Source organism: Chionomys nivalis, chromosome 7 (genome assembly GCF_950005125.1).
Source record: "Chionomys nivalis chromosome 7, mChiNiv1.1, whole genome shotgun sequence".
Classification (NCBI taxonomy): Eukaryota; Metazoa; Chordata; class Mammalia; order Rodentia; family Cricetidae; genus Chionomys; species Chionomys nivalis.
This window is the reverse complement of record NC_080092.1, coordinates 64933288-64955212: the sequence shown is the minus strand read 5'-3', so window position 1 is coordinate 64955212 and position 21925 is coordinate 64933288. Positions and strand designations below refer to the sequence as shown.

Genomic DNA, 21925 nt, shown 5'->3' with positions numbered 1-21925 from the left:
ATACTTTAAAAAAAAACATAAGTATCTGAGGTCTGATCATAAAAAAGATATTCATTATAGATAATTAAATTACTTTGGAATTTTCTTCCAGTAGGCAAAACTAGCCATAGTCTTGAGAGTCATGATAAAAAACAATCAATGAAAAACCTTCCAAGTAAGCCAGGCATGGTTAATTCCAGCACTCAGAAGGCAGAGGCAGGTGGGTCTCTGTGAGTTCAAAGTCAGCCTGCTGTACAAAGCAAGTTCCAGGACAGCTAGGGCAGTTATACAGGGAAATCCTATCTCAAAAAAAAAAAAAAAAAAAAAAAAAAAAAAAAACACCAACCTCACAAGAAAAAGCCACCAACACCTTTAACCTAGTCAAAGACTCACATTTTGCTGGGTGAACTCTCTGAACATAGCTGCAAGCTTGTCATCTTCAATATCACCATCAGTCTTGATAGCCACATTCAGAATGTGTATTGGTTCGTCCCTGGGGACCTGTAAACCAAGAATACAAACCAAAGAAGATTATGAAGCTGGCTGCTACAAAAACTGGAATAAGTCACAGTACCCAGTAGAAGAGTAACAAGAGGATATTCTGGTTTGCTACTCAGTAGTAAAAAGCACACTCAAACTACTGCCCAACTGTCATAGCAGAGCTAAATAAAGCACAAAAAACATCAAGAGCAGCAGTTTAAGGTAGCTTCAATTCTTGAAACAAACTTGAAAGTCACAGTGTCTCCAGCAAAATGGGAGTTAAACAATTTGCAGGAGGGAAAGAAAGCTGTGTAACATAGTCCCATTTACTATACTTCCTCACATGTTATCAAATGATGGATTTATCAAAACATGGGCAAACAAGGTAGGGAAAGAACAGAACATTCATTTACTGAGAAATCAGAAGAAAGGATTTAATAAAAGGACACCTTTAAAAACAAAATGTCAAATTCCACCTTTAGAGTTTATATCCATTTATTTTTTTTTAATATTTCAAGACAGGGTTTCTCTGTGTAATTGGTGGCATGCACCACCACCACCTGGCTCCATTTATTATTTTTTAAAGTATTTTGAAGAGACATACAAAATCAAGTAATATAGCACACTATAAAAGTACCATTCCAAAGTCAGAAAGATATAGTATAGTACAAGTCCATGTCTGGAGCTGGTTGTGGTGGTGCACGTCTTTAATCCCAGCACTTGGGAGGCAGAGGCAAGTGGATCTCTGTAAGCTCGAGGCCAGCCTGGTCTACAGAGTGAGAGCCAGGACAGCAGGACTACACAGAGAAACTGTCTTTAAAAACCAAAATAACAAAACAAAAAAATAAGTACTATGTCTGAGAGAGAAAAGTAGTCTTCCAAAGGGAGTACCATACCTTGTCCTCATCATAGAGTGATGTATGACCAGACTCTGGGAACGTGGGACTTTGGGGTGGGGAGTCACAGAAGCAGCCCATTATTTCATCAAAGATCCTAAAACATCACCAGAGAAACATCCACAATAAAAACTCAAGTGGCAGGAAACTAATGTTGCCATGGTAAATCAGTCTAAAAGAATAATCTATCCTATAGTGTGCTCAACAGCCAGCAGAATAGAAATACCAAAAGCTAGAAATGACATGCAAAATATCACCAAGTGGCAGAAATTAGGAGGATGGATTGTTTAAACTTTAATAAACCTATATATTTTTTCTTTTAAAAAAAATGATATAAAGCTTTTTTGATTTTGTTTTGTTTTCATATGTAAGATACGTGCAGTGCTGTCATCATCGCTCTTAAAGTAACAGAAGGAGCCTGGGACTGGAGCAGCGACAGGCCAATGTAATTACCCCTCCCCCTAGGGTAATGCATCAGTATACATCAAGAGATAGATGCTGAATGCATTTAATCAAAAGATGTATCGTCTCTAGTGGGGCTCACTCTAGTGCTGTGTTTAATTTCTCCTGACATTTCACTCATCACAGAGCAGACAGCTTCTTCTGTTAGTTCCTGAGGAAAAGATGATTGTTTCTTTTTTCTTTTTTTCCTGTCCAGGCTTTATACTGCAAGGAGAAGCTAAGAGTCTCAACAAGGAGTAGAAATCAGAAGATATCTATCTCTCTGAGGGTATATACAATGAAGGCTGTATCTCTTTGGCTGGCTCATGATTCTTCAGGGGAAGCTTTATTTTTCAGTAAGGTGATATTCCCCAAAACTAGAAGTCCATGGCTTCCCTTGTACAGACACAGTCCTGATGCCTTACCTGACAAAATCCTCAAAGGTCCGGAAAGAGACCATTCCGCCCATTCGCTGACAAGGTGGAGTGAACGAGTTGTCCAGCAGAACATCGCTGACACTAGCTACATGAGTCATGCCATAGTGGTTGAGGTTGGAGGCAAAGGACATTCTAAACAGTAAATCAAGTTCATTAGACAAGGAGCAAGGATTGGGAGATTAACAAGGGAAAAGGAGTGTGGAGAAAACTTTCATGTAGGGTCAGGTTACAGAGCAGATATGGTTTTTGTTGCTATTGTTCATTTTTGGTTTTGGTTTTTTTCCCCACTACAGATAAGGCTGTAGCAAGATTCGTGCTTTGTTTGAATTTTTTAGCACTATATTTTTGTCACTCCAAAAGTTCTTCAGATAGACATCTAAGGACTACTAGGGATGTTATGGTAATTTTTAACACAACGGTTTGATATATTGGGTGAACAAGCAGTACATAGGGGTTAAAAACCATCCTGCATCTTCCCCATCTCCTTTTCTCCTTAAAAAAAAAAAAAAAAAAAAAAAAAAGTAGACAAGCCAAGTGAGTTACCATTATTCAATATTTAAGACGTTTTTTCCTTAGAAATTGTAATAGGTTAAACATTCCCAGAAACAGTTTTATAAATATCAAATAGTAATTCTAATTAAGAAGAATGAAGTAGTTTAGTAAATAATTCTAGCAAGTTATTTATGGAACCGAAATCCTCTAAAGGAACTTTATTGAGGTATTTATCCTTTCTATTGGTAGACTGAGAGATTTACTGATTAGAGTTCTCCCCTTTCTGAAAGAGTTTAAGCCCATATTGCAAAAGTTCCTTTTTAAATTTAAACACTTTTGTACTAGAGCAAAAATATCTCTACTGAAGGCCTTATTAACTTTTAGCAAGATACAAAAGCAGAGCATTGGTCTCAAAGTATGTGTAAGCATGACAAGCAGTTGCTAAATGGAGATGCTTAAAGAGAGCTGAATTGATTTGTCCAATCTAAATCCATAATGAATATGAATATTCTTTGATGCATCTCAGCAGAATGTACTTATAAATAATATAATAAGGTATTAATGATTGACCAATCGGGACAGCCTGTTAGAAAGGACCAAGCTAAAGGATGCCACCAGGATTCGTAAGACACATTACTGGCACATCGATCTGAAATAAGTTCAGAGTGAGATGATGACACCTGCACTTTGGAAAACTATTTAAAAATCTCCCTGAAGAACACCACCTGCAATGTTGCAGGAGGAAGAGAGAACAATGAATGTGAGCTTGAGGTCTGGGCCCTCTGAAAAATCTTATTTATAAAAGGCAATGAGGTGCTTTGTAGGATGGGAACGTTGCTCACACAGACTAAAGAGACTCACACTCATGGTTTTTATTCTTTTGGTAAGCGATGGCAATAGGAAAGGAACTTCATTTTTCAACAGTATTGGGAAAGAGAAGGCAGACTGAAAGAGGAAACCATTGATACCATGAGTGAAACAAACAAATGAAGCACACATCAAGCAAGTCTTATATATGGTGCTCACTAGAAACTGGGATTCTGAGCTGTATTAACTCAGAAATGCTATTATCCTGATTTCTAGGATCACCAAGTACACTTATCAAAGGAGCAAGTTTGTGAGGCACCTTTTCTATTTGTCTATCACTAGACAGGAAAGAGACAAAGGGTTCCAGAAAACATTTAAACAGAACCCCCTCTAAATAAGCTAACAGGCTGGGTTTGTGGCAAACATAGGGTTAAACATCTTTTTCACTTGATGGAACCCCATGGGAAATATATACATGATTCAGTTTCCCTCTACCACTGTGCTCATGGGCCCGAACAGCTAAGGTTGGCAGAACTGAACCAAGTTTACACTCTAAGGGAAGACCAAGGGCTTAGAAAAGCATACTCCCCCACACACACACATTTAAATAGAGCTATAAGGCTATAATTTGTTTTAGTTACATAGTATTTTAAAGGGAGAGAAAAAATGTAAGATTATAAACATTTTCACATGTAGCATCTACAAAGAATTTGCCATCAACTTGTCAATGCTTTAGCATTTTGTGGATTTAGTCCAGTCAGAATTGCTATCCTCTCAAACTTGCATGTGACCTTGCTTGGCTGAGGAAGCAGAGAAATGCAAAACACATATTAAAGTATCAGTTGCATATACAGACTTGGAAACTTCTCTCACGGCTCAGTGTAACAAGACTTAATATATTTTTCCAATGATACTCTTACAAATATAAAATAAAATGACTTTTAAATCATAATACTTTAGAAAAACAGTTAACAAACTGATGAAACATGAGATCAGCTATTTCTGGACTTTTATTCCTCTAAAAAGAGAAGCAAATTAGAGAAACTAAAAATTGAAAATACTATGAACAATTTGCCAGGCTAAGAAGAGTAACCTTAAAGGTTTCTCCTCTGAAAGCGCCAGCTCTAATGAGAACTCAGCAAGATGTTGCCAGCAATGCTGAACATCAGCTGACACACTTCCTCTCACGCAGAGCTCAAAGTGGTCTTTGCCACACTGACACTTTTCAAGTACTTTTGGAACAGCTGAAGACATGTTTTCCAAACAGAAAGAGCAACTCAGTATGCCCAAGGGGAAGCTGAGGATTCCCTAGCAGAAGATAACACATTAGATTGTTGACTATAGTATCGTTTTTTACCTTGTTTCACTATTTTACATTACTGGGGGAGGGTGCTTTTAGTTGGAAAAGAAACTAAATATACGGTACCTGTTTAGCGTGGGGATGTTCCCTCTGTAATTAAACAACCACAGTTAGTTACTGATAGGTTAGTGAAAGCCATAATAAAAGAATTGTCAGAGTAGATACAGACCAGTCACCAGGAGCTCCAGTTTAGCAGCTCTGGTATCAGCAAATGTAATTAAGTGCTCATTACCCTTCAATCCCCATGGTGCCTCCAAAGAGGCATCCTCCTGACCTACCTCACCACAGCAGCTGTTGAGGAAAGGGTCCAGATGTATTTACCATGGATTTTTTTTAAAAAAAGATTTATTTATTATGTATAGTGTTCTTTCTTGCACGTATTTCTGAAGGCCAGAAGAGGGCACCAGATCTCATTACAGATGGCTATGAGCTACCATCTGGTTGCTGGGAATTGAACTCAGGACCCCTGGAAGAACAGGCAGTGATCTTAAAGCACTAAGCCATCTCTCCAGTCCCAGATTTTTTTTTCTCTAAATAACTCTCATTACAAAAAAAATAATGTTGAGTAGAGGTAAAACATGGATTGGTAAATAGTCAAGCTATATTATACCGTACATTAAAACATGAAATATGATTCCTGACAAAATTTCTAAATTATTCCTTGCTCCTATTATAAAGGCACAATAAGATGATGGTTCCATAGATCCTACTGCCTTATTGCTTTTCTGGAATATGTAATGGATCTACAATCTCCTCTAAGGAAATTAATCTATTGATGCAGACACCCTGAAATTCAGCCACCTCTTCCTTTCTGAAAGGCACCAGGTTTCTTAGGGAAAAGGAGTTTATGAGTACTGAAAATTCTGAGGAACCTAAGTTATACTACTAGTGTGATAAAACTTGCTACAATTAATACTCTTTAATTAAATGAGTTTAGGATAACTATTTTTAATTGTTATTAGTTTGAAAACTCTAGGCCTTTCATAAATAAAACTGTACCTAAGTTTGACTAGTTTTAACTTCCTTATAAAGGATGTGCCAAATTAATGAAAGAAAGATTGAGGCAGGTGGTGGTGGTACACACCTTTAATCCCAGAATTAGGGAAGCAGAGGTAGGCGGATCTCTGAGTGCAAGCAGCCTGGTCTACAGAGTGAGTTACAGGATAAGCCAGGGACACACAGAGAAAGCCTGTCTTGAAATAAAACAAGCAAGCAAGCAAACAGACTGAATTACACAAAGAGGAAATAAGGCAAGAATCTTGAATTCTCTTTGGTATTTGAAAGTATTTCTCAGAATTTTGATGTCAGATGTTTGCAAACAGAAAAATGAATCAAACAAAAACTCTTACTTTCAAAGTTAAAGTAGCAAAGGAATATCGGCCACATTTTAGGGGCACTGTAAGGAGGGTTGACTGGTTGCTTTCTTAACCCTCTTACATTCTTTTAACAGCACAGAATCATTATTAGGATTTTCTGGCACACAGAAGTCTTAATGGGCAGAACATACTGGATAGTACTGCTGATGTGTGGGAAGGAGGATTAGAGAAGGAAAATGATGCACTTTCCAAGGCAATGAAAGGAGCAAGGTAGACTGAACTGGCCATATAAATAAAAGGCTGTGACATATCACTGCACACAAACTATACACCTTGTGTGATTTGTGAGCAGTGATGCTCTTTGTATTAAACCTGTGTCAGGGCGAGCTCATAAGACAACAAGAGTTACTTGAAGTGCAAAACTCTTTACTGTCTGGATTCCAGGAGCTCTCACTTAGGAAAATGGAACCTCATGAATACAGGAAATACACAGATTCTACAGCAAAGCTGGGGGTAGCTAAACAGAAAATTTAGTACAGATGGTAAAAAAAAATACAGAAGTGCTTTAACTCTTTTGTTTTAGTCTAAACAATGAAGCCTCTAGCACAGTGGTTTTCTTACTAGGAACCCAGTTCAGAGAGAAGAAACCTATAACCAAAGCAATCTCTGACTCCATTCATCTAGGTTTGCAGAGTTTCATACCAGAACAAGTCAACTGTTAACCAAATTCTTAAACTAATAAAATGGACTCATTACTTCTGTAGCTACCCTAGTCCCCTCAGGGCATCTTCACAGATAAAGGCTGAGTTTTCAGAAGAACAAGGTCTAAATTTAAAAGCACATCAACCAAAAGCTAGTCTCCACCAGAAATTTTCAAGTTCTCATAGGGAGCCCCTGTTCCTTTCTCATAGGAAATACTTATTACACAGTGGGGCAAAAGAGGGGGGGGCAAAACCTCCCAATATTGTCATTTAATTAAAAGAACAGTTCCAAATCAAATCAATCATCCTCATTGGTAGAGTAAGAATTTAGGGGTCATAAAAAAGTCGAATGAGAGGAAAAGACAAACTGTCTTTTAACAGGCCAATGCTTAGTCATATCATTAAAGATTATTTGTGCCGGAGCTGCTATCAGATCAGTTAAGAATTTGATCAACATCAATATAGACTTTAAAGGACAAGAAGTTTTCTGAGTCCTGAAATTCTTGACATTAAGTTACTTCTCATTTTATTGAACCACCAGCCTAGAATGGCTACAGAGCCTGTATGAATGCAAAGTTAGAGTTCTAGCTGAGTCTTCTTTAATATAACAAACACTGACTTCTCTGACCGTTTCAAGTTCTTTGAGCCTTATATAACTCCTTACAGCCGAATTTCATTTTGCTTGATTTTAGATAGCCCCTACATAGATCTAATATCATATAAAAATGTTCCTGGTTATTTTGCCTTCTAACTGAAAGAAAAAGAAAAAAGAACCCTATAAAAATGATAGGGATGCATGCAAATCAGCAGTGGTTATATCAAGCTGTGGCTGAGAGTTAGTACAGGGCAAATCTTTTGAAATTAAGCAACAAAGCAGAAACAGAAGAGGTCGGCTGAGTAACCTACTAGCAGCCAGTAACAATAGTACCACAGGAGAAAGAGCAATTTAACTGGCTGTGACCAGTGGTGGTCTCCTCATGTGACTGTATTTCAGCAGAAGAATCCAAATCAAGAACTGTAAAATATGTCTGAACAACAAATTTCCCTTGGTGTCCCTCCCCAATCTCCTCACAGTTCAGATGCCCTGATTCCATAGCAAACGCTTCGGTTTACAATAAAATGATCATTGCCTCATTCATTTGCAGCCTCTTCAAAGCCCCTTCTTTGCTCTGACGGAAGATTGTGCTCTTCCTGAAACAGGAATGCCAACAGGTTACAATACATTACTGCTGCCTGCTGTATAATTAGCTACCAATCCACAGCACAAAACTACAGGGATTTACAGATGCCCTGGATTCTGCTTTTCCTTCCCCCTAGAACCAGCTAGTCTTCCCTGACAAGAAGACCTTGGGCTACACTAAAATTATATTGAGAATTTTAAACTCGACTCTCCAATCTTACAAGTCCCGAGTGCCAAAATAATACAGCAGAGGTTAGAAGCTGAGCCATGGACACAGGAAAGCACTTTGGTAAGCACTTAAGCCTGCTGAGAATCTTCTCTTCTGCCGGATGCTTGCATCTTATCAACAGACTACCCTGAATGAAGAAAGCAAGCATTGTAGGATTATATTTATTTATAGCTCATTCTACCCTGCTAACTACAATTAAGTGTTCCCATTGCTAAAAATGCTACAAGTTGGATGACTTGAGTGTCTCAGCACTATCCAAGAGGGTTCTAATCTCTGGATGTCAAAGATTATCAACATTCTCAAGAATGAAGGCAGGCTGCTAATTAGTCAGTCACATGAAAGATTTCTCATTTCTAACTTTCTTCACAAATAAAAAGAAGGTCTAAAGACCACTGACCAACAACTAAAAACCTAAGGTGCCAAACCACTAAACCCAGCTATGAACAAAACCAAAACGTGTTATCAGGGAAGAACACAGCCAACCTCTTCTGAATGTAAGGCATGAGAAAAGCAAAGTACTTGAGCTAAAGCGCTCAAACACAGAAGGCCAGATTTACAGGGAACAAACACCACAGGAGGTGCAATGCAACCCAACTTAACTAAAGCACGGATTTTTATCTAAGAAATAGGTAGAAACACTAAAGGTCCTTACCCATTATGAAATATGCATGTAAATATACAGCAAGTATATATACACCTTCATCACTAGCATCATCTTTCATACTTAAGTGAATCATGAAATAAGTTTTAAAAACTGTCTAACTACTGTGTGTTACATACAAAATTTATTTTGAGTTTTAAGTTTTGTACTCCCAGACTGTCAACAATATAGAGCCAAATGCAGTCACAGAACTTACATCATAATGTGCTTTAAATAGATTTGTATAATGTAAATATATTTTAGAATTTTTACTACACAGAATAACTGAAAAACTTGTTTCAACATTATTCTGAGACATTTAATATGTTCAAGGTCAGGTGAAATCCCTAATATCAAATAATCTAACAAACCTTCAAAAAATAAAGGCATTAGGATAATGGTTCATTATAACAAGGTTTTGGCATTTTTAGCACTAGTGAATGATACTATTGTTTCAGAAGTGGAAAGGGGTGGGGACGGGACTGGGGTGAGGTGGAGGGAATACAAATACAACAGACCTTAAGCCTTAATGAGAAAAATGGCAAATGATAAAGCCTGAGCTCTAGGATCAATCCAAGTCAAAAACTAGTTGAACTCAAAGAGCTGGGCTCATGGACTCTGAAAACTAAGAATTAGTTTCCTGAAGTAGAGAAGCTGTCCCAACTATACTTACATAAGAAAATAATTGAGGAATCTTACATACATCTCCTCAAGGATAACTGTTAACTGGCTACAATTCACAGTTTAAAACTGATTCTTGGAAAATGAAAATTATACATAATAGCAAATAAAATCTAAATTCTTTTTTTTTTTTTTTTTTTTTTTTTGGTTTTTCGAGACAGGGTTTCTCTGTGGCTTTGGAGCCTGTCCTGGAACTAGCTCTGTAGACCAGGCTGGTCTCGAACTCCCAGAGATCCGCCTGCCTCTGCCTCCCGAGTGCTGGGATTAAAGGCGTGCACCACCATCGCCCGGCTAAGATCTAAATTCTAAGATTTTCTTTTTTAAAAGGAAATATATGAAAATAGACGTGTCACAGGTCCCTAATTACCCTTTAGCTACTAGTCAAGCGAAGGGAATAAGAAGAAAAAGGTAACTCTAGACCAGGGACGTCTGAATAAACAGGGTGCTCTGATGAGCAACACAAAGGAAGCCAAGTAAGCTGAAACTACCTACAGTCCCCAGAGAAAACCGGGCAATTGTAAGTTCAAGAAGAAAATAACACACTAAATAAAGGTTGCCTAGTAAGGGTGAGGGAGGAAATCACAGGGATTAGCAAAGAACTAGCATCCTATTTAAAACAAAGAAAATCATTGAGGGAACCAGAGATGGCTCAGAGGCTGTTCCAGAGAAACGCAGCTTAATTCCCCGGCAACCACATGGGTGCCTCACAACCATTTATAACTCCAGTTTCTGGAGACCCAGTGCCCTCTCCTGGCCTCTGAGGACACCAGGCATGGACATGGGACATGATGCAGACATATATTCAGGCAAAACATCTACATAAAAATAGAGTACTGAAGAAAAGCCTTGTGAAAACTTTATAAATTAATTAACCAAGTGTACTAAAAAGGAGCCTTCCCTTGTTTAGAGCCGCCCTACTCATTTGCAAATGTGCTTTTGCCTATGTTTCAACAATCTAAGCAAGTATAACAAATATAAATCTAATAAAACATAGGCCTTCGATACAAAAGGTATCTGAAGCATTTTCCTGAACAAACAACAAAACCCACTGCTGCTCTCAGGGTATAGACAAAGAACCATGTTCTATTCCAATGTATGGGGGTCAAATCAATAGTGGGAATTCTAGCAGTTTTTATAGCTATGACAGCTTACAAAGACATTCCTAACACCATGCTGAACAATTTTAGTCAAGGACTAGGAAATGCAAAAGTAACTGGTTAAATAGGATGTTGTTAGCCGGGCGATGGTGGCGCACGCCTTTAATCCCAGCACTCGGGAGGCAGAGGCAGGCGGATCTCTGTGAGTTCGAGACCAGCCTGGTCTACAAGAGTTAGTTCCAGGACAGGCTCCAAAGCCACAGAGAAACCCTGTCTCGAAAAACAAAAAAAAAAAAAAAAAACAAAAAAACAAACAAACAAAAAAAAAATAGGATGTTGTTTTGAAGCCAGCATGTCTGTAATCCTTCCATTTAGGAAGTGAAGACAGGAGGATCTAGAATTCAAAGTCATTCTTAGATACATATTAAGTTTGAGACCAGCCTTGGCTGTATTTTAAAGCCTTGTCTCAAAAAGATACCTGCCACTCAAAAAAGTATTTTCTTCCCCCCAAATTTTTTATTTGTTAACTCCAGTGGGAGAAAAGGTTTAATCTGCTTTGCATTGGTATGTGATTCCACATTCTCTATTTTAACAGAGCAATTATTGAAGTATGTGTAAAGTGTTATAATTCTGTATCTGGTGTGGTACTTCCTATAACTACTAAGAATAGCAACCTAAGATGTGTTTTACCCCTTCTCTCCTAAGAACAAGACCACGAATATAAAATAAAAGGACTCAATATAATTGTCCTAATTAAATTTTGGCCTAGATTTGAGCTGAACAGTATGGCAGTAACTACCTATGTATGGTCAGGGAGTGATAGACAAGTAGCTAGTCTATATTGAAGTATGTTATATATGTAAAATTAACTGAATTTCAAGGACCAAATATGAATGAGAAAACAAATATTAAAAAAAAATTAAATTAAAAAAGAAAACAAATATTACATTAATATTTTTATTAGATATTAAAAAGATATTTCATTTTATTGATTTTAATGACATGGTATTACAATTATTTCTTTTTATACTTTCAAAAGTAGCAAGTGGGAAATTTAAAATTACATATGTGGCTTACATTAGATTCTACTACACTGTGTTGAACTATTAGAGTAACTTTACAAACAGTCACTAAAAGGACTCTAATCCAAAATAAATCAGGGATAGGATACCAGGATACCAATATGTGTGGTTTTTTTTTAAGATACTGTTTAAATAATTTTGATAATCCGTAGAACACAATGAAAGAAAAATAGTGGAGTTATAAAAATTAGCTAAGAATTTTAAAAAGGGGGAACAGGTTTATTGTGAGTCTTCAGCCATTTTCTCAGTTGTCAGCAGAAAGACTCTAAATCCTTTGAGTTTCCCAAGCAATGGGAACATATTTTGCTATTTATGCCTCCCATGCATCTCATCTAAGCTTATGCTAAGAGGTGACATGACTCCAGACAGAAACTGGTCAGTCACTAGAAATACCAACTATGTGGTCAAAGGGTTAGTGCTTTGTCCTAGCCTGACCTCTGGGAGGAAAGATTGAGTACATTCACATGGCTTATGATTTGTGCCATCATGCCTATGAAATAAAATCCTGATAAGAACCCAACACAAGATTGTTGGGAGTTTCCTGACTGGTGAATACACGGATGTGCTGAGAAGGAAAAGGTGGTGTGCCTTGATTCTACAGAGGAAGAACAATGACACTGGATTTGAAGTTCTCCCAGACTTCCTCCATAGGTTTCATTTGCCTAGTCCTGATCTTTAGTCTTTATAATAAAACTAGGGCAAAGCACAATGAGGTACAACCATACACCTAGCACTCAGGAAACTGAGGTAGAGGGGCTGTGAATTGAGGGGGCAGCCTGAATGACATAAGAGCTTTGACAGAGGTGCAGATAAAACTATGGTGCTTAGGTTCTGCAAAATGATTAAACTGAGGAAACTGTAGAGACCACCAGCACCACCTTTGCAGTCCATTGATCAGAAATATGGGAGGCCTAGGGATGTTCCATGAAAGGCCACGTGCTTGCTTGATAGTATCTGGTCAAATTTGATGGGGAGATTCAAAATTGAATTGTAATCCATCAATTGGAATCAGAATAAGGTTATAATTCCAAATATATTTGTAAGCAAATATAAAATCTTATCAAATATAAAATCAAATAGCAAATCTATAACTTTCTGAATAAGCTATTTTCTGAAACTGAATATATTATTCTGGGGTCAAATGTAATCATCAGATCATAAACTTATATAAAAAAATGCTTTAGAACTTAAATTAATTTACACATTTATAGATTTGTGTGTGTGTGTGTGTGCAAATGCATGCTCAGATGTGAACATACACACATTCTTGCCTGTCTCTCCCTCTCCTGTATGGGGTTACAAATGTATTCCTTGTACCTGGCTTTCACATGGGTGCTGGGGATCTAAACTTAGGTCCTCATCTTTGTGTGATAAGTGTTTTACTGACTAAGCATCTCTTCAGTAGATATTTAAAATTTTCACAAAGATTATTTAACTTTATTTTGCATTTGTCTTCACTTGCACATCCATATAAACACTATTTCTACTAATAATAACATTCCAGCAACTTTACAATTACACACATAATCAATGGAAACTTTAGAACCTATAGATTATATTTCTTTTCAAACCTGGCCTTTATTCATGGGAGTATATACATTATGTCTGTTGGGAGAGACAAAAACATTTTGAAGCCGTATCAGCACTAACCAAGACTTACTTCCTTCATGTATAAAGGTGAATAAGGCTTCTAAACAAAACAGCTAAGCATTACTTTCAATTTCTAGTCATCTTTTTTTTTTCATCAAACTAGACAAATAGCCTCAAAATTTAAAAGAGAGCGCCAGAGAGACAACTCCTGCAAGATATCTTCACATGTATATACACAGACAACACACACACACACACAAATGTAAAAAGAAAAAAGATAGGGTGAGAGCAATTCACAAAGACAAGGGGAGCAATGTGGAAGGAAGATATCAGAATGAGCCCTGCAGGCTGACTACAAATCACTGCCCACAAGAAAGAGGCAGGAGAAAGCAGGAAGAAAGGGAGGTTGTCTTGAGAATTACAGAGAATAAGTATAGCATGTAGTTCTCTACAATTATTCAAGGAATGCTGGAAAAGAAAGACCTAGTGCCAAGCCCATATGTGCCACAAGTACTTTGCTGCTCGATGAAGGACAACCATTCATTCCTAGAAAATGAGATTCTGAAATCCATGGAGGCAAAAACGCACTGAGATGCTTGCTAAATCAAGGATATATGCTTTTCTCTGCCAGCCACAAGATATTTTTTGAGGTGGAAAAGTGAAAGGATCTTCTGAGACAAAGAAGAGACATACTTTTCCTGAAGATGCCTCTGTTATCAGTCGACCTCTGCTGGATCAACAGTGGCATCCAGTGGCCAAAAGTCTCAGCACAGACTTCTTTGTCTCCAGAAAGGCTCTATTGCTTTGGGTGAAGTGGCAATTCAGAACAAAACCATTTCTGATGTCTATAACTAAGGATCCCCAAAGACATAGTGGTTTGTAATACCATGCGAAGAACCAAAGGCAATAAAGAAGAAATGGAGAGAAGCAGAGTATGATTGGTTGTGGTATTTATATTTCCTGTGGTGTTACTAAAAAGAATAAAAATACAGGAGGAAATGAACATGTGTATCTTGAAAATCTTAGAATTTCACTGTCACAGAATATTTTTAAATGAGTATATAAATAATTTCATTTTAAACCCAAAGCAAAACCAAATTTACATATGTACATTTTAAAGGATGTGGGAAGAGAAAAATAATGGAACTAGATGGCCAATTAAGCAACTGATCTATATTTAAGAAGTTTGGCTTTCAGGTGTGAATACAAAAAAAGAAAAGAAAAAGAAAAGCCTGACTGGTTTACCACTGTTAAATTCGGGTGTTAGTGTTAAGGCAGAAGGAGACTGGCTCAGATAGATTAACCCTAGTTAGCACATGACAAAGCAGAACTTGTACACAGCATTCTTGTCTGTTTCAAGTGATGTCTTAAATTAGAGTATGTGTTGGGGGTGGTCTGGCAAGTCAAATGTTCATGTGAGAAAGGAAAGAAGGAATCAAAAGAAGGGAAGAAAGAAAAAATGGAGGGAGGTGAGAGGGTGGTCTTTAATTACATATACAAACAAGAATGAACAGAATAACCCTAACCACCTAGAAACACGCTGCTTCTTCCCAGAAGACACAGGCATCAAGAAGCTCTTCTCTCTCAATTCAAATCTGTCCATTTGTTTATTTATATTTCTTGTTGCAAATATCAAGGAATTGTCATTTAGCACTCCCCTTGACTATGTCTTAGGCCACTGGCTAGTTCAGGTGTATGTACCAGCTCAAGCTCACCTGTTTGGATGAGATGTGGGCAGCATGAACTGAAATTCCACCACGCAGGTGTTGTCCTTAAGCTGGCGGTGTTGTACGCTGTTAAGTTCATAGGCAATATAAGCCCTTCGAACATATACCTGGTTAAAAAATAATCCCTAGTAAATATACTTCAGAAACAGAAATGAAGAGGATGGCTGGAACAAGGAAATGTCTTGAAAAGAGATGGCAGTTTGCCCTGAGAGGCCCAAGGCCCTGAACATAACACCTTAATTGTTAAAGCTGGAGTTTCAGTGCTTCACCCATGACTGTAATACAGTGAAATAAAATGAGGCTGCTAGGTATATGATAACCCTTTCACACTAACCTACATAGTGGAGGTTTCCCCTTTAGCAAGAGAGCATACAAAATCATAACTACTAATTCATTAGCGTAACAGAAGAGAAATCAAGCAGTGCTTATTCCAGGCTACTTTTTTTATCTATCTTGTACCACCACCACCTCCTCCAATCCCAAATCAGTTACTGCCCCAAATCAGTTCTGAAGGATTTCCATCCTCAACTACATGAAAAAGCAGTGAGGCATAATGTGACATGTAATATCTCAAACCCACTAACTCTATCCAATAGTTAAATAAACAGCAAGAGTATATCTCAGCAAAGACCAGCAGTTCACACTCCCAGACTTCGTATTCAATTTGCCATGTACATAACATGCTACATGAGGTTCTATCAGCAGGTGAGGCATATTAGGAGGCATTTCATTAAATGACATGAAAGCCTGGAAAAACACCAAGATATTTCAAATATTTGATATTTACTGAGTAGGATACTTTACACTTTACCCACAGAGTACAAATAAAAAATAACTCAAGAAAGCTAACAACAGACTATGTGATGTTCTATTACATGAAATCACTGAAAAAACTTCTCCCTCTCATTTTCAAAATATATCTACTTGGCTATGTTAAGGAAGCATTCAGGGTTTGCAATTTTTGTGTTTAATGAGGTGGTATGCTGTGGTGCAACAGAACAGTCTTTGGAGTCAGACTGTCCCAAGTTCAAATAAATCTGTATTTTCTGGGCAAGTCAGCTCACCTCAAAGTCTCGCTTTTTTTTAATGTTATAAAACTATAGGATTAGATGGAAAAGTAATGCACCTAAACCACAGTTCATTAGACATTATATAACTAACATTTGGCTCAAATCACAAAATAGTAAAGTATAATAGGTGGATTTATGCTGTGAGTCTTAATTTATTATGAAATAGGAAAATTCAAATATCTGGAAAACAGACTATTTAAAAATTTGGCAGTTATTTCCCTGTTATTAGACCTAGGAGCTGGTGATTAATGCAGATAAAACGGCAGGTAAAGTAGCCAAGTAAGCATTTAGTGTTCCAGAAGAAAAGACCAAGAAAAAAGAAGGGGCATGACATCGATTAGACAGAAAACTCCAGCAAACCCATGGAGAGGATTGTACCACAAACCAGAATACTCACCTCCAGAGCTGCCATCCTCACCACCTGGTTGCTGTGGTAAAAAAAGTTTGGTAGGACATCGAAAATAGATGTTTCGGAAAGGATGAGTTTCTGAAAGGCAAAGGATATCGAAATACTCAATGAGACCTAAAAATTCTACTGGTGAATGCCATATATGAACATAATGGTTTTGGAGAAAATAATAATACTTTGTCCCACAGGTTTGCCTTAAGGATTATATGGGTTAAGACATACAAAATTCTTAGAATATTTATCAAAATGTATCAATAATATGCCAATATAAGTGCTTATGAACATTATCATTTCAGACCTCTATTTGTACTTTCTCAAATACTCCACTATCAGAAATTCCAGGTTTGAAGGCTAATAGAAACCCCAGATTTACACTATGAATCACAGAATAAAAATCTACCTCTTTCCGCTTCTCTTAGATTCCCTAGGAGGAAAGCCTACAGGAAGTATGAAGATTCCTTTGGCCAATTAACAATGGTACCCTGGTTTCCAAGGAGGAGAACACAAAGGCACCCCTGAGAAAATGATGTTATTTAAAAAATAGTTGCACGCCTTTAATCCCAGCACTTGGGAGGCAGAGGCAGGCGGATCTCTGTGAGTTCGAGACCATCCTGGTCTACAAGAGCTAGTTCCAGGACAGGCTCCAAAACCACAGAGAAACCCTGTCTCGAAAAACCAAAAAAAAAAAAAAAAAAAAGTTGAAGTCCTTCATTTGTAGCAAAATTATCCAATATTTTTATAAAATTGGCTCTTTATAAAATGTAATGTAAGCATTAAAATAAAATTAAAATTAGATGATATTTAAATAGTTTTGTCTCCAGAAGAGGAACAGTCATCTATGTATGCATCTAATTCAAGCATCAGAAATCAAATACCATTGCCAATTAATTCTGGTGTAGAATGCTTTCAAAAGATAGAAACTTCAATAGGACACTTCTATCAAAAAAGGCCCATTTGATTTTTAAAGCTGAGTTATAATCATGCAATATTTTTATAAAAAAACAAACATAAATCATTTTTAAAATTCAAGGAATAAAATTTCATTACACAGAAGTCAAATTAATTTATTAAATCTTTAACTGAAATATGCTTATGGAAATAAAAGGAATAGGAATGTGACATGGTAGGCGGGGCTATTATAAATACCTGCAGATTCTCAATGCAAAACTGGTGTCCATACATGTCAATGGCTGATAAGAAGATAGACTCTACTTGGTTATGGCGGAGCTCATATGATGGCAAATGGGAAGCAATAAGAACCTAGAGTGAAGGCAAAACAAGAGGTATAAGTTCCTGAGGGAATGATTATTCTAGGCTCATATTAGGTCGCCTGATACAAAAGCAATAAATATAAATCTATAAATGCAGACATCAAAGATAAAACAGAGAACAAATAAAACAACGTCTAGGTCCTGTAGTATAATGTCAATGCCACCAAATACTGGATCTCAGTTGCTTCTCACCATGATTTGTGTTGTGGACAATATCCCATAGAGGTAGGGGAGGGAGAGCAAACAACTTCAATCAAGTTCCATTAGTGCATGTGATTGACCTTTGCAAAGCTGCTAGTCTTGGGGACTGCATGACTAGCTGTTAATTGGGAATCAGGTCTGGCAAGGAGCAACTGTGGGGAAGGTGGATGCAGTATAGCTAGCCTTTTGCAACTTTGTAGTAGAAAGAAAAGAAAAGCTGCTTTGACAGCCCCAGGTACTCAGCGCCAAAAAGAAGGCATCAGGAGCTAACACTGACACATGTGAGGGGCAGAACGTAAAAGCAGTGTCACAAACAAACAGGGAGTCAGTAGGACCTGAATATCCTCAGCAGGTCACTGAGAGGTTCAATAACTTTGAGGAGTTCAGTGACATGGATACAATTGTAGAGAAAGCAGAAGGTCACTGAGCAGCTTCAAATGCTGTGTCCTTGTCAATGCCCATGCAATGAAAACACAAAGGGAGTGCGAACTCTCAGCTTCCCTGCAGAAACCTTTTGGAATGGAAATGAGGACTACAGGGTGAAGCTAACTGGACTTCTCTGGGGTTGTTCTGATTGCTAGTGCTGAAGATTCATGACATTATCTTTCTGCTTTCCACACTTGATTATTTTCTATATACTTACAACTTTTCATCTGTCTCTAAGCTTCCTTTGGGAAGTAAAAAATACTGAGTTCATTTCCTTCCCTCAGTTTCCTTTCCTACACCTGACCCTGGTTTGTTACTACAGTGAGGGCTGGCAGAGAAGATAGAGAACAATACCAGTATTTTATAAAGTGAGAAACCCAACAATAACCATATACTTTGTCTTTAAAAAATACTTTATCAGATGAAAACATTGCATTATTGTTGTGAAAGTGCATTGTGCCCAAAACTGTACAAATGATGAGAAATATCACTCTTTCAAGATAACTAGCAAATTTTCTTACCTGACGAGCCCGCAGCGCCACTTTAGCATTGGTGGTCTTGCTGAGTTGAGTTAGGTCTGTGAGGATATTTAGCAGTTCATCTGTAAGTGTAGGGTCCCGTCCACACAACTGATCCTAAGTGTTTATGTGGAAAGGAACACATAAACTTATATTATAAAACAACTCTGGTGGACAGAACCTAAAACAGGGAAACACCTCTACTGCTGAGCTGCATCTTAAGCACTGTTCTCCTTCCTTCTCCTCTTGATCATCAGCCATTGCTGGAGGAATTTCTGTACCATACTTACCTTCCCTCATATAGGGATATTGTTTATCCCTGTATAGACCTTTATCACAGAAGTACAAGTGAGAGCATGGGACTGGAGCATGGCTCCACACCTAAGAGCACTTGCTGCTCTTGCAAGTGCACCAGGGGCCAGGTTTGATTTCTAGGACCCACATAGTGGCTCTAAACCATTTTTAACTCCAAGTAATTCCTAGGGATCTGACACCCTCTTCTGGACTAAGAGAATGCCAGGCATGCTTGTAGACAAAAATAGTCATAGCCAATAAAAATAAATCTAAAATATCGTTTTTTTAAAAAGACATAGGACATTTGGCCTCTGAGAGAGACATGCATTTCCCAAAACACGTTTACCAAAACCAGCAATACTTTCCAGGTCACAAGGCAAAAAATACTTTTGGAATATTCAATACCATTATGCTAGGAAGAAGGCATCTCAAACTTTCTCCCCAATTGACCTTCTGGCTCAAATTATGTGAGAAAATGATGTCTAACCCTAGATTCTCACTATACAATCAACACCCAGTGGTTTATTTCCCACCCATCCTAGGCATAAGCAAAAAAGGGAAACTAAAACTCAATCTCATCTTTTGCGGACAAGCAATAAGCAAAACAGAACCTTAGCAGATATGTACATCAGCAAGACAAGACCATAAGAAGATAAAAAGCAAAAACATAGTAAGAGCAGGTAGAGAGACCAAGATAAGTTCCTCTATCCTAACCCCTCCTTTCCTAGCACCCCTATAATGTATAAACATACTGCTGTCTGAGTTATTTACTTCAATCATGAGAATAGTCCCCTAAAACTTCTTAAAACATGCACGCATTCTAGGTCAAATAATTTGCAAACATTGCAAATAACTAGGCTAAGGGCCAACAGCTGCAAAAATCAATGAAATAAAGCCATTCACTTCTCCAAACTGCAGCCATTTTTTGGATAGGGAACAAGCCCTTTGAAAGTAACTTAGGTTGAGGAAAAATTAAGTTATCCTCTTGCTTAACTACAGATCCTATTCTATGGGTTCCCCATGACACAGCATAAAAACCAGAGCTTCTCAGAGGCCAAAATCAAATATATTTTGGAGGGAACTCCATTTGCATTAGTTTTTCTTTATATATATATATATATATATATATATATATATTTATTTATTATGTATACAATATTCTGTCTGTGTGTGTGTCTGCAGACCAGAAGAGAGCACCAAACCTCATTACAGATGGTTGTGAGCCACCATGTGGTTGCTGGGAATTGAACTCATGACCTTTGGAAGAGCAGGCAATGCTCTTAACCACTGAGCCATCTCTCCAGCCCTGCATTAGTTTTTCTTAACTTAGAAGTTTTCCATTCAAATATTTGTAATTATAGATGTTGTGAGTTGACAAGTGAGTACTGGAAACTGAACTTGGTCCTGTACAAGAGTAGCAAATGCTCTTAACAACTGAGCCTCTTCAATCCTCAAGTATTATTTTCTCCACTGTCGTTGAAAATGGAAAAAGATTAGCAATAATAAATAATGTGTGGAGTAACTCTTCAACATTCTTTTGGCCTTGATCCAGACACAGTGTTAAGAGCCTGAAGGAACAATCAGTGTTCTTCAGAATCACTCATGCTAAGTGCCAACATTCAGCAGGGTACTAACAGCCCTAGACACACTCTGTCTAAGCTTCCTTTGGACAACCGGACAGACCAAGATTGCTGATCCATTCTGTTAAGTTTCATTAACAATGCCATCAGAGGGCAACCATGTTGACAGATGTGTTTCCAAAACAAAACAGCACACCAAAAACTCCCTAAAACCAACAACAAAAATGTTCATTTAAATAATCTATTGGGCAGGCGGATCTCTGTGAGTTCGAGATCAGCCTGGGCTACAAGAGCTAGTTCCAGGACAGGCTCCAAAAGCTACGGAGAAACCCTGTCTCGAAAATCAAAATAAATAAATAAATAAATAATCAATCTATCGGCTAACTTTAAGTCATTTGCTGAAACTATTGACCACCTCTGGTCAGGACATTACAACACAGTTATTTCTAGCTTTTATTCTCCTCTTAGATGTTTGCTAAGAAATATTTTAGAGTTTCAGAAATAAAGCAATATGCTTAAAGTAGCAATCCGTGGCCAAATTTACACAACTAGTAAATAGAAGAAGCCCAACAGAATTAAATATAATTTTAGCATCGTACATATTAGGTGCCCCAAAAGAGGCAATTCAAAACAGAAGGAATAAGGCCTTAGATATAATACCCTCAAAACCTTAACTACTTACCATTTAGCTGAGTAAGGTTTCCTCCTGAGAAAGATGTTATAAATTTATCAATCAGTTGCTTTTATTCAGTGTGATTTGTTAGCTTTAAGTGTCAACTTGACAAAATCTAGAAGCACCTGGGAAGAGTTTCTCAATGTGGGTTTGCCTATGGGCATATCTGTGGGAAGTTGTCTTAATTAATGTGGTAAGACCAAGCCCATGATGGGTAGCATAATTCCCTAGACAGGGTACTCTGAACTGTGCAAAAGTGGGGAAATCAAGCTGAGCACAGGCAAGCAAGTGAGCATGCATGTATTTCTTTCTCTCTGCTCTTGACTGTAGATGTGATGTGACTACCTA

The 21925-nt window shown here is 37.6% G+C and overlaps 1 protein-coding gene across 6 annotated transcripts in view; it reads right to left on the bottom strand.

The window, feature by feature from the left end:
* Positions 1 to 21925, bottom strand: part of Acaca (acetyl-CoA carboxylase alpha) — a 280231-nt gene that overhangs the window by 121448 nt on the left and 136858 nt on the right. For 5 of the 6 annotated variants that reach the window (XM_057774468.1, XM_057774470.1, XM_057774472.1 and 2 more), the window contains 8 exons: positions 19034 to 19147; positions 17761 to 17874; positions 16603 to 16692; positions 15124 to 15242; positions 4959 to 4982; positions 2222 to 2365; positions 1356 to 1452; positions 373 to 480 (listed from right to left, as the gene is read on the bottom strand). In XM_057774468.1, the coding sequence (XP_057630451.1) occupies positions 373 to 480; positions 1356 to 1452; positions 2222 to 2365; positions 4959 to 4982; positions 15124 to 15242; positions 16603 to 16692; positions 17761 to 17874; positions 19034 to 19147 (810 nt within the window). The remainder of the gene's footprint in view (positions 1 to 372; positions 481 to 1355; positions 1453 to 2221; positions 2366 to 4958; positions 4983 to 15123; positions 15243 to 16602; positions 16693 to 17760; positions 17875 to 19033; positions 19148 to 21925) is intronic. The other variant, XM_057774469.1, reaches the window with a different exon arrangement.